At 41.9% G+C, this 12648-nt stretch overlaps 1 protein-coding gene across 1 annotated transcript; it reads right to left on the minus strand.

Moving 5' to 3' along the window:
- Nucleotides 1-5216: 5216 nt before the first annotated feature.
- On the minus strand, nucleotides 5217-6266 carry LOC113739739 (uncharacterized). Its single transcript, XM_027267053.1, has 2 exons — nucleotides 5728-6266; nucleotides 5217-5601 (listed from the first exon to the last, which is right to left on the minus strand). The coding sequence occupies exons 1-2, from the start codon at nucleotides 6264-6266 to the stop codon at nucleotides 5217-5219; spliced, it is 924 nt and encodes a 307-aa protein (XP_027122854.1).
- Nucleotides 6267-12648: the final 6382 nt, after the last annotated feature.

Consider the following 12648-nt stretch of genomic DNA (forward strand, 5'->3'; position numbering starts at 1 on the left):
ATGTTCTTCAGAAATGGAACAATAGCTCCAAAAATGACAAGCATATAGGCAAGCTTTCAACTTTAAGCAAACATGGTCTCAAGATGGTGGTTTTTGGGAAGGAGGTGCTTTGTACTTTGTTCTTTAGAAACAATTTTCAGTTTCATTATTCACTAATTTTTACAAGAAAAAAAGGAACAAATTGAATAAACAAACATTGGTACAACTTCAAAACTTCAAAATTGTAATATCAGCACTTAAACTTCATTATTTCTATTAATTTGAAGTGGTATTAGTAACGGGAAAGCAAAAGTTTAACCATGAATCTAGATAGATATGTAGTCTTCCCAAGAAAATAAATGATACAAAAAGCACATAACCAATTCATTTTAGAAACATCTCGCATTCGTATTATTCAACATTCAGTGAAAAATTACTGCAAATTATCAAAGATTCCTCAAGTGTAAGTATTTAGCAGAATAAAACAGGTGAAATGTAACACAAAAGTAAATTTGGACTGACAACTCTATATTATTTTAATCAAAGCAAGCAGAGCCAAGATTCAATTAGCACTCATCATACGAAAAAACAAACATGAAAAGCATGTAAAAATCAATTAATTTGCACCATTTAATCAATTCTAAACTTAATAGTAACAACAATATAGTTTTTATGCATCAACCCAAAAGCGAATTAAAATGCTGGAACTTAACTATTCACCTTAAGCCTCTGAAGTGTGTGGTAATAAGTCCAAAGCTGATGTACATACACAACAAAAACAGGAAATGCTTTGAATCTCAGCGGTTCGACGGCAATAAAATCATTTACCTCTCTGGTTTTTTTTTCACCTTATTCTCAGTTTTAAATTTGTCCTAGTTATCAGTGCCATGGGAAAAGTTCAAATACCAAGAATCAATAATCCCACAAACAAAATGATTAATTTTTACTACATCTACCTATGTACTTCTGTTTTATTGGAATTCCTATTTCCCCCTCTATTTTCTCAAGCTTTCTTTCACCCTGCTGATGTTTTCAATTAGTCTACATTAATTTTAACTTTCCATTCCATTTCAGAGATTGTTGCAAGCAACCCAAATATCTCAAACATTCAAATCAGCTAACCTTTATTAGCATCATGAATAGTATGAAGAAGAATGGATACTCCAATCAATAAAAGCCAAGGTCCTAAATTCTTATCTCCTGTAGACGTAGATATCCTTCACATGAATTGAAAATCCCATTCGATAAAAACAATCCTCATGCCAATTTAGAAACAAATACCCATTTGAAAAGATTAAAAAAATCTCATCAGACTAAATAATCATTCATCTAAATTCAATGTTATGCTTGAGTTTCTAGTGTATTTGTTAGGTCTTTAATTTTTGGACGTCCGTTCAATTAACATACATCGAGTAGGCAAGACTAGCCAAGCAGTCAATAGTGTGCTTTGAAGATTAGTCCTAATTGACAGCAAACCAAATTGTCGTTATGTCAAACATGTCACCAACACATATTTATCTAAATTTCTATACTTACTAACGTCCAATTAGTCAAGCAGAAGCAAAATTAAATGACAAAAAATCTCTAGTATTCTACAAAGTTTTCAGACAGTAGTATTTACTATTTTAGTTCAAGCAGAGTCCAGAAAAGTTCAAATCAATTTCATTGGTTTAAGGAGAGACAACACTGATTGAATAAAGCCCACAGTTTGGAGCATTTTCATTAGTCAAAAGTTACTTACTAGACTTACCCAATAATTGCTCGCAAGGGTTCAAACGATGATAAAATTTTTCATTACACTTACCTGTTTCAGGCTAAGTGAAAAACAGGAAAAGCTGTTGTTGTTCCGTGGATTTTAGTGAAAACCAAATCTTCTGTCAGTGATACTTGGATGCTATATGGACATTACCACAAGCACCGAGAGACTTTGGGTGTAGATAATTATTTGTAGCAACCTTGCATCATTTTTGCTTCTTGTCGATGATGTAATTATACATCATTGTGTATATTCTTTCATTTGCAACCATTTTAAAGAAAACTAAGAATTTTTTTAACCCATCATCATGTGAACTACATTAAATTGTCGCATCTTTTGTGTAGCTTTCCAGTATCCAACAAAACATTGCTTGATTAGAATCCTTACCATATTTAGGACTACAGAAAAATCACTACCAGTACAATTTGGACAATTTTTAATGAAGATTTACAAAAGCAAGGTCAACTATAATATTCACAAACAGTAAACCTTTTTTTTTTAAATATAATCTTTTTTTCTTTTTTTTTTCTCAAGAACACACTACTGATTTTATTCCTTCAAACAAATAGCCAGTGCCAGAGGGGGGCATAGCCCGTACCTCTCAGGAGGGCAACGCATGAGTTCAGACTAGGGTGGACCTAGCATTTTCGAAGGGAAGGAAGACCAAGCCTGTCTAACCTAAATGCTCCTCGGGCATGAGTAGGGAGCTCCGAAAGATGGTGATAGGTTCTGTCATAGCCTTCGTCACAGCCAACATTAGATAAAATATCAGCCACTTGATTAGCCTCTCGGAAGCAATGAGTAATGCTAACGACATGGGGCAGCAGCTGCAGGAGGGATCGGACCTCCATATCAAAACTCCACGGGCATTGGACTATCTGCTGAACGATATGAATGAGAACTAGAGAGTCCACCTCCACGTGCACTCTCACATGGCCACGGGCAATGCACAATTGAACCCCAAAGAGAAGAGCCCTTGCCTCAGCCTGGATGCTGGAACAGCTCCCAGTAAAAGTGGAAAAAGTGAACAAGAGCTTACCCTCACCATCACGTAAGACACCGCCACCTCCTGCCCGGCCCGGGTTGCCCCTGGAGCAACCATCTGTGTTGAGTTTCAGCTCCCCCATTGCCGGCCTCAACCACTTAACCATTCTGAAAGACTCGTGACCGCAACGAGAGCCGAGGGACTCGTAGAAAGCTTGCCATGTAGGGAGAGCCCAGGAGGAACCCGGATACTTCAGATAGAAGAGATTCCGTACATCGTCGAAAATAAATCCCCGAATAGCATGTGGAGAGTAAGCGACCCCTTCGAATCACGCTTTGTTCCTAGCCTTCCAAATATTCCAGCAGATCAAAGACAGGACAACCAAATGGGCAAACTGTAGGAACTCATTCGTACCTGGAGTAAACCACCAACTAGCCATGTACCCTCGTAGTGAGGCACCGACATACAAAACCCCCGCAGGAGCGCTAAAAAATTGCCAAACCGCTCCAGCAACCTCACCCCCACAAAATAGATGGTCTAGAGTCTCAACCCTAGCCTCCGTACAACAAAAGCACTTTGAGGGACTCGAGATACCAAATTTACTTATCGTAGAGTCCAGTGGCAATCGATCTCGCAGTAGTCGAAGCATAAAGAATGAAATTTTAACCGGGACAATCGGATGCCATACCCGAGAGAAGATAAATGATCGCGGCCTATGACAGCGCACCAACTCAAAAGCCGTGCGCACCGTGAAAACCCCAGACTGTGAAGGGGCCCATACCATACCGTCCTCCCCCCACCTCAATCCGCGGAAGGGTAAATCGGGTGATCTCGGCTACTATATCAGCAGGCACCCATTCCGCCAGTAGTTGGTAGTTCCATCGTCCATCTAACAAGAAATCGGCTATCCTATGATCCGACACACTTCCCAATCGCGAGGACAGCGGCCCAGAACCTAGCCAGTTATCAAACCAGAAGTGAGAGTTCCCCGATCGAATAACAAAGGTGATGTGCCGCTCAGCCAATTCCCGCACCTGGAGCATCCTGCGCCACGTGACTGAAGCCTCCACTGAGCCACCAACCATCCCTGGGTGAGCATGAGTGACATACTTCGCCATCATGAAGATAGCCCACAGGGACGACTTCTGTCGAAACCTCCACCACAACTTCACCGAGAGAGCCCTAGCCACGTCGGACAAGGACCGGAACCCTACCCCACCCTCCTTCTTAGCAGCGCAAAGGTCTCTCCAGCGAATCCAGTGGTGCCTAGCTATACCCTCAACGGCTCCCCAAAGGAAGTTGGCAAAGAGCCTCTCGAGTGAGCCCAACGTCGACTTCGGAGGGTGAGCCATGGCCAATAAATGAAGAGGGATCGAGGACAGCACATGTTTGATAAGAACCACCTTACTTCCCGGAGATAGCAGTCGATTCTTCCAAGAGCTGATCTTAGAGTACACCGCATTGCTCAAGTCCTGAAAGAACTCTTTCTTCTGCCTTCCCACAAATAGCGGACAACCAAGGTAGCAAACCGGAAACTCCCTTTGCGAGAAGCCCGTAATACGCTGGATTAGAGCTCTCCTGCCCGAGGCAACGTCGTGTGAACCATAAAGCCACTCTTTACGATATTTATACTCTGCCCTGAGACCCCTTCATACCATGCCAACGTCTCCATAAGCATCTTCAAGGAAGACGTGGACGCATTAGAAAAGATAAGGATATCATCCGCAAAACCCAGATGAGTAATAGAAGGACAAGCCCTAGGAACCTTGAACCCACAAAACCCAGGGCGATGCAACAGCTGGTTTAACATACGAGATAGGACCTCTGCTCCTAAAATAAACAAGGAAGGGGAGAGCGGGTCCCCCTGCCGGAGCCATCGCGAAGCAGGGAAAAAGCCATGAGGCATCCCGTTAAGGAGAACCGAGAACCATGGATTGGAAATCAGACGCCAAACCATATCAATCCACCTTTCGCCAAAGCCAAATGTACGTAATACATTGACCAAGAAGGCCCATGAGGCCCTGTCATAGGCCTTTGTCATGTCCAATTTCAGTGCTACATTTCCCCCCTATTTTTCCTTCCAATCCCCGAGATCACCTCTTGAGCAAGTAAATAGTTATCGGAGATTTGACGTCCACGGGCAAATCCACTTTGATTAGGAGAGATAATACGGGGCAGCAGTGGAGCTAACTTCTTTGCAAGAATTCGGGAAAGCATTTTGTTGAGGAAGTTGCACAGGCTTATAGGCCGAAACTGTGCAAAGGAGGCTGGGTTCAGCACCTTTGGAATTAACACAATAAATGTTGTTGTGACCCTCCGCGGCACCTCCTCTCCACAAAAGAAACTAACAACAATATTATAAATGTCCTGGGCAATGATGTCCCAAGCAAATGTGAAAAACTTGCCCGGGTACCCATCAGGTCCCGCAACACTATCCCTATCCATAGCAAAAATCACCCGGCGCACCTCCTCCATCGAAGGAACCCCTCCAATAACTCATTGTCGGAGTCTTGAATTAGTCTGGGGATAATGGATGATAAATCCCAAGAAGAGATGAGAAATAACGAACAGCCACAGCACCAATGCCCTTCTCAGAAGCGCACCAATGCCCTTCTCAGAAGCAATCCAGTTGCCTTGATCATCCTGGATCCAATGAACAAAAGATTGTAGTCTCCTCTGCTTAACTGCCGAGTGGAAGAACTTAGTGTTCTTGTCCCCCAAGCCTAGCCATAGGACCTTTGCTGTTTGCCTCCAAAAATTCTCCTCCACCAGCAAACAACGCCGCCACTCAACATTGGCACGTTGTAATGACTCCTGGGCATCACTTGACCCATCCTCTTCCACCCGCTTCTCTGCTTCAAGTACGGCCTCCTCTGCCCGCCTTGAATTACCAAAAATGTTCTCGAAACATCATTTATTCCAGCCTTTGATATCCGCTTTTAGGCGGGACAACTTAGAACAAACTATTTGGAAGGGAGAGCCGGAACATCCTTGCTGCCAAGAGGACTGAACAACATCCCTAAATCTAGCATGGGTGGTCCACGCATTTATAAATCGAAAGGGGCGGGGCTTCCCCTCCTCCAGTGTCTTGACAGAGAGCAAGAGGCGAGAGTGATCAGACGGGTCCCTAGCTAGATGGGAGACCGACACTGCAAGACCAACATCATAGCATGAGGCATTAAGTAAAAGCCGGTCCAGCCGTTTCCAAATTCTTGCCCGACCCAAGCGATTATTACACCACATAAACGAGGAGCCCGAGAAACCAGCATCAAACAGCTCCGCGGAGGACATGAAGTCCAAAAAGTCAAGCGCCTCTAATAAACAGAAAGGCAACCCTCTTTTCTTTTCCCCCGCCTCAACCACAACGTTAAAGTCCCCTCCAACTAGCCACGGCCCATGCAAGGGTTTGTCCCGCAGCAGGCCACTCCACAGTGCCCTTCTCTCCTCCCTCGTGCACCATGCATGAACGACGGAGATAGTCACAGTTATGGGCAGACAATTATGGTAAATGAGAAACGAGGCATGCTGCGCCCCCTCACCCACCATTACCAACTTAAACGGGTCATTATAAAACAACCATAAGGAGCCAAAAGTATTACTAACTACAGTGTCAAAACGGAGCTTTTGTCTAAAGCCTTCCGAGAGCGAAAAATTTACTCGAGTTTCACAAACTACCAAGAGCTGAATGTGATTTTGTGAGATAATTTTACGAAGACGTCTAATATGAGAAGGTTTGGACAAACCTCTTATATTCCAGAAGAGTGAGCTAATCATCAGACAATGCTTGAAAGGAATTTTGCGATTTGGGTACTGAAGAGCGGAGAGTTCTATCTGTCGGGGCTATTGAGCGATAGTCCTTGTGCTTTTGGACCACCTGAAGTGAATCATCCCGTACACCCGGGGCATCGTTTGAGATCCTTGGCAGTACCACCTCAATAGAAGATAGACCTCACGATGAGAGGTTTCCTGCTGAAACGGGCAGCTGCACCAAACTCCTATCCTCCCCTGGTACCTCACCCGGCTCTGGGCCATCGCCAAGCTCGTCACCGACCCCCAATCCAGGCTTAGGAGCTACCTCACCAATGGTTGGTGAAGATGACACACCCACCTCCAATGCAAGTAGAGAAGCGGACTGCTCTGTTGTCCCCTCGACAGAGCCAAACTCTCCCGCCGCAGCAAGAGATTCCAACCCAGCAGGGATCCCCTCCTGAGCACTCTCCAAAAATGGGAGTCGTACCTGGGCCTCAGCCTGTCCAGGCGCAGCAGCAACAGCAGGTCGCGCAGCCTGCTCCAGCACACTAGCGGCAATAGGCCCAGCCTGCTCTTGCACCCCAGCTGCAGCAGGTCGCGGAGTCTGCCCGTGCACAGCAGCGACAGCAGCTCCTCCCACCGCTGCCGACCCCAGGCTGAACTGCCCCCTACCCCAACGACCTCAATCCCCAATTGTACGGCATCTCCTTGACCTCCTGCCAGAGCTGAAGCCTTCCCCGCTGCACCAGGAGCCAGCATAGTGTCCTTACTTGGCACCATCTTCTCCTCTCCATGAGAAATTTTTGGGCGCAATTCTGGGTGCTTGATGCGGCACTCTGTCTGGTCATGGCCTTGCCGATAGCAGTGATCGCAATATTTCGGAGTGCCCTCTGGGTCGAGCGGCTGCCAGAAGCCATGCCCCTCCCCCATCTGAATCCAGACCCATGGTGGCAGTTCCTTCAGAAGATCAACCTCAACACAGACCCTAGCCACACTGGGTCTGGTTAACGCCGAAGTTGCCGAATAAATGAAGAGTGGACGCCCCAGGCATGACACGATCTGGAACAGACATTGCTTATCAAACAAGTGCACTGGGAGCTTTGGAAGACTGAACCAGAGGGGTACCAAAGAAAACTCCCTATCAACATGGAAGTTAGAGGACCACTTGAACACCCTCACTGGGCTTCCAAACACATACCACACATTGCGCGTCCAAACTCGCAAAAAATCTGATTCATTGTGTAGCTTAATCAAAACGTGCCGCGCATCCAACAAACCCACGGAGAAGGAGTCTTTCAAGTCCAGCGAGCAAAAGAATTTCCTGACATCCTCCATGCGAGGTCTGGCCCGGGAAAACTTGCCTACCAGTGCAAACCGGAAAGGTAACGCGACAGCCTCAATGGCAGTGGAAGAGAAGGACACCGCTGGCTTCCCACGATGGGTCAATACCGTCGCTGTGATTGAAACCCGTTGCTGGGGAGAAGAGAACAGATCGGAGAATGTCTTCGTGCGAAAGGCCGGCGACTCCGAAGGTTGCCCACCCTCGGCAGAGGGTCGAGCCACCGCCTCCACCATCAGCGACACTGGTAACCGGCCGCAATTCCGTAGCTACTTAGTCACAAACAGTAAACCACTAGAACTGCAAACTCAATTAACATAAAAGCAAGTATTCTCCAAATATTGTCTCAGAAAATTTAAAAATGGACAAACATACAACAGTCAAACTCTTTATACAACTTTTTTCATTAACTAGGAGGTAATAGTTAAGTCTATATGTAAATTAAAACACCAACAGTCATGAATTAGCGATCATGTAAAGTAGCAACTTACTGAACACAACGTAAGGAAATGCAGCAGAAAAGATAGCAAGCCAATATTTGTGTATTTTAAAGACTATTCATCCCAAGTTCACAGTTCGTTTCTTAATGACGAGTTGGATTTCAAAGTTTACACGCATGCTGCACATAGGGCAAAAAATCAATCTTATCCGTTACTACTACTCTAGGCTTTCTGCACTAGTTTTCTGTAAAAATTTTCCTTGGCTTTTCAACAAGGAAGAAACTGCTATTCCTTTCATTGTGGAAGTCATGAAAGGAGTAATGGCGCAAGATTTTTTATTAGCACTGATTGCAAAAATTTGTAGCGCAAAATAGGCCCCGACGTCAACAGAGCACATCAAGAATTCAGAAACATTGAAGCCTTTTTCACGAAAAAACAAGCAGAATTGCAAAAGATGAAAAGAAAAAAAAATAATCAAGTTATGAAAAAAGGAAGAGAATTACTCTCTTGGAATTGCTCCTTTATATAGAGTTGTTAAGGTTATTCAATCAGTCAAAGCATATTTTCCAATGAAACAAAGCTATGTAATAGAGCCCATAACCAATGATTAATTGAAAAAATTTCAAAGATAAAGTTACCTTTCACAAGCCCTAAATGTGTCTGAAATTTGGGGAAACCGGAAGAGCTGAAGAAGAGAGCCCAAAAAGTAAGGATGAGAGGAATAAAGGTGATTACAGCAGCAATGGAGGAGCAGCAGAGGCAAGTGTGGAGACAGAGTGACAAAAATTGGACAAAGTAGGTCTTGCAATTGGACGAAGTAGATTTATGGATCAACTTTCTATATCTTATTAATGATATTTATTTGGTTAATTGATGATGTTATTTTGAGCAAATAATTTATCACTTTTGCTTTTCTAATCATGATTAATCGGCCATTAATTGTGATAATTTTAAAGTGTTAACTTTGCAATGAAAATTGAAATTTAACACTAGTTCAAAAAGTATAAATATAATTCCAAAATGAAAATTAGCATTGATGGGTTCTAGATATGAGTACAAGTTTAATTTCAAAATATACCCATTTGACTGCAAGTATACACGTCAAATAGTAGTTTAGGGTATATATCGAGTCGATCCCACAAAAAGTAACTTTTACAAGTACTAAGACCTTACTTACTTTATTATTTAGACTAACTACCAATAAAAGCAAGAGAAATAGCAATTACTTACAGCTTAAGTTATCGAACTAATTAACTTGCAAGACACAATGAAGAAATTTCATTAAATACTTGACTTTAGGGATGTAGAGTCCACTTATGGCACAAAAGATACAAGTGAATAGATTTACCTCTTATTATTACTCTTGTTCAATTTAGGATTCATTTCCAATGTTACCAAAACTCATTCTAATAATGAAATGGTTTAGTCTAGACTAGTTTTCCTTATTCTCATGGTGAATAACTAGATCTACTCTTGTGTTTTTTATAAAATGCAAAGTTAATCCACTTAAATGTACCTCTATTCCTATGAGTCTACTACTTAAGCTCTGTCGCGCCCCATTTTTTGATAAATAAATAAATGGTTTAAAAAATGTATTTTGTGATTGGAAAATGAATCGTGATTTAAAAGAAAAATGGGTCTAAATGGGGGTTTGAAAATGCGACGATTTGACCCAAAATTATAGTTTAAAAAGGGTTTTTGAAAAAATGGGAGTTGCCACTTGGTAATGAGTTAAGGTGTACCAAGTCACCTAAAAATGGATTTTTTAGAAAAAAAGTTATAAGAAACCCCTTTTAAACGACTCCTAGTCCACGTAAACCAAAAAAAAGGTTCGGGAGTTCATTTGACGAAGGGGAAGGCAAGGATAAAATCCAAGGCACCCCTTCGACCTAGCCAAGGCTAGTTGCGTGATTTAATCAAAGTTTTTCTTATTTTAACCAAAGAATTTATTACATTTGGATGCACTACATGAATGCAAAAGAAAGAAAAAATGCAAACCTAAATTCTAAAATGTCTCTTGCAAGGTTTATGGTCCCAACCACATGAATTGTGGCGGCCAATAAAGGAAAACCTTATAGAGGTCGATTAATGCAAATGATGGCTAAAGTGTAAGTGTTCAAGTGTATGAAAAGGTGCAAGTGTGAAATTGTATGAAAAATCCAAGTGTATGAAATATAGTGATAAGTGCATATAGGTGTAATTAAGTGCAATTTTGTGAAGTAGAAATCAAAATGAACAATAAGGAAAGGAAAAGTGATGAGGAAATGTGAATAAAAAAATGAGTAAGTGATAAATGAGAATGAATGAACCTAAAGAAATGCATCAGGTCGGGTATGGGAATGACTCCTAACTTTTTCGACTTCGATTTTCCCTTTGATTAGAAAGCAAAACTAGCGTGCTAAGGCTATCGAGTAGCCACGCTCGCTCGTTTCCCTTATCAGAAGGGGACTCTTCAGGCAAATGTACCCTAACTAGCATGAGATGTACGACCTAAAGTGAGGGGAAAGGGGAATCGAGGAGCATGCAAAAATGATAAAACTAAAAAGAATGCATGACATGTAATGAACATGCAAACATGTACTAACGAGGGGAAATCCCTAAGGGTCTAGCATTGGACTAGCCCATTCTATGAATTCCGACTAGCGTTGGACTAGTGGAAACGTACATTCATCCATTCCATTCATCTACACTACGGAAAGCTAGTAGACATGCCAAACACTCATAAACACGTAGCACGTAGCACTTAACATGCTTGACTAGATGCAAACCTAATAAAGCAAGTAACACGTAACACATAGGCATGCAACCAAGCTAATGAACTTATTACATTCACTAACTAAAACAAAAGGGGAAGGGGAAAATGGACCAAATTGCTCGCCAAACCCTATCTATTACAAGCCAAGAGGTGTACACATACCCCATTAAAAGAATAACTTAATGAAAACAAAAAGTAAATGACATAAGTAAAAGGAATTAAAGAAAAGCTAGGAAAGCAAAGTAGACATGCAATTCACTTAGCACGTTGAGTCACATAAGAGAAACAAAAAAGATAAAAGGAATTATACCGCTCCCTCTTGTAGTGTTAAATGGACGAGACTCAAAATGGGCTAAGTCACCAACTAACGGGATAACATGTGCTAAAACCATTCAAAGCAAAAGATTAAGGCACCAATTTAATGATAAAAGTGTAAATAAATCAAATGACATCCATCAAACCGTCAAAAAGAAACTTCCTCAATCACCACTTAAGTGTAGTCAAAGGTACTTAAAGATCAAGGAGAAGGCATGACCTATTCAATTTCCAAGTAAAGCATCTACTAAGGACTCAAACATAACCCTTATCCAAACATTCGAGTAAATCGAACATTTAAGAACTTTAAAGGTCCAAAAACAAAGCAAGGGTCAAGCAATCAAACACATAAACATGGAATTGAACAATTAGAAGCATTTAAATGCCTAAAATTTCCATATTCATGAAATAAAGCCCCCAACTATCGATTGAATCATCAAAACATCTAAAATCCACACAAAGCCCAAATTATCCCATAAAATTCTTGAAACCCTTTGATCTCATCCTAAAAAAAAACTTGCAAGAGTCTAACCAAAACATACCAGCAGCAATGAAGACTATAGAGTAACAAGATTGATCAAATAAGTCAAGTAATCGGGCCATAGTACATTGCTGCGAAATCCAAGGGACCCAATTGATTAAATTTTCAAAGTTTCTGGGCCTTAGTGGCTTAAGGGGAGACTTGGGGGGCCAAAGGCAATTTTTAATTGTTTTTCATGCAATCCATGCAAAGGTACGAAGCTTGTGCTCATGCAATTTCCAGCCAAACATCCTTGCTACAATATACCAGCCACACCTTTCCCTTCCATTTTACCGTGCAAACCAGTCCACCAAACACCAGAATTTTAACTCTCAAGTATCAACTAAACACACAACTTCGTTGCGGATTGAAGCAAAGAATTGGAGTTGTCCATCAGGGATAAAGAAACTAAGCAGCAAAAGAAAGAAACAGGGGAAAAAATGCAGCAGGCTTTCTGCAATTGGAACTTTACAGAACCCAGCTTTCAAACGCCATCAAAACCCAAACAAAACCCCCATACAATCCTCTCACTTTGCTACATGAACCTCGTAGATTGAAACACCCAAAGTCGGATAATAAACTTGAAAAATCTGAACAGTTTAAACAACTTCATGCAAAGCTTGCAAAGCATTTCTGCAACAAAAGATGTAAACTTTTAGCCATTTTCTGCAATTATTTCAATCCCAAACCCAATCTGCTCATGCGAAGATGGAAAAGAAAATCCAGACAAGCTTCACAACAGCCCATCCACAATCATATTGCTTCAAATCCAGAGGACCTAATCATATGGCCAATCACAGAAATGCAGA

This window comes from Coffea arabica, chromosome 1c, assembly GCF_036785885.1.
Source record: "Coffea arabica cultivar ET-39 chromosome 1c, Coffea Arabica ET-39 HiFi, whole genome shotgun sequence".
NCBI classification, from domain to species: Eukaryota; Viridiplantae; Streptophyta; class Magnoliopsida; order Gentianales; family Rubiaceae; genus Coffea; species Coffea arabica.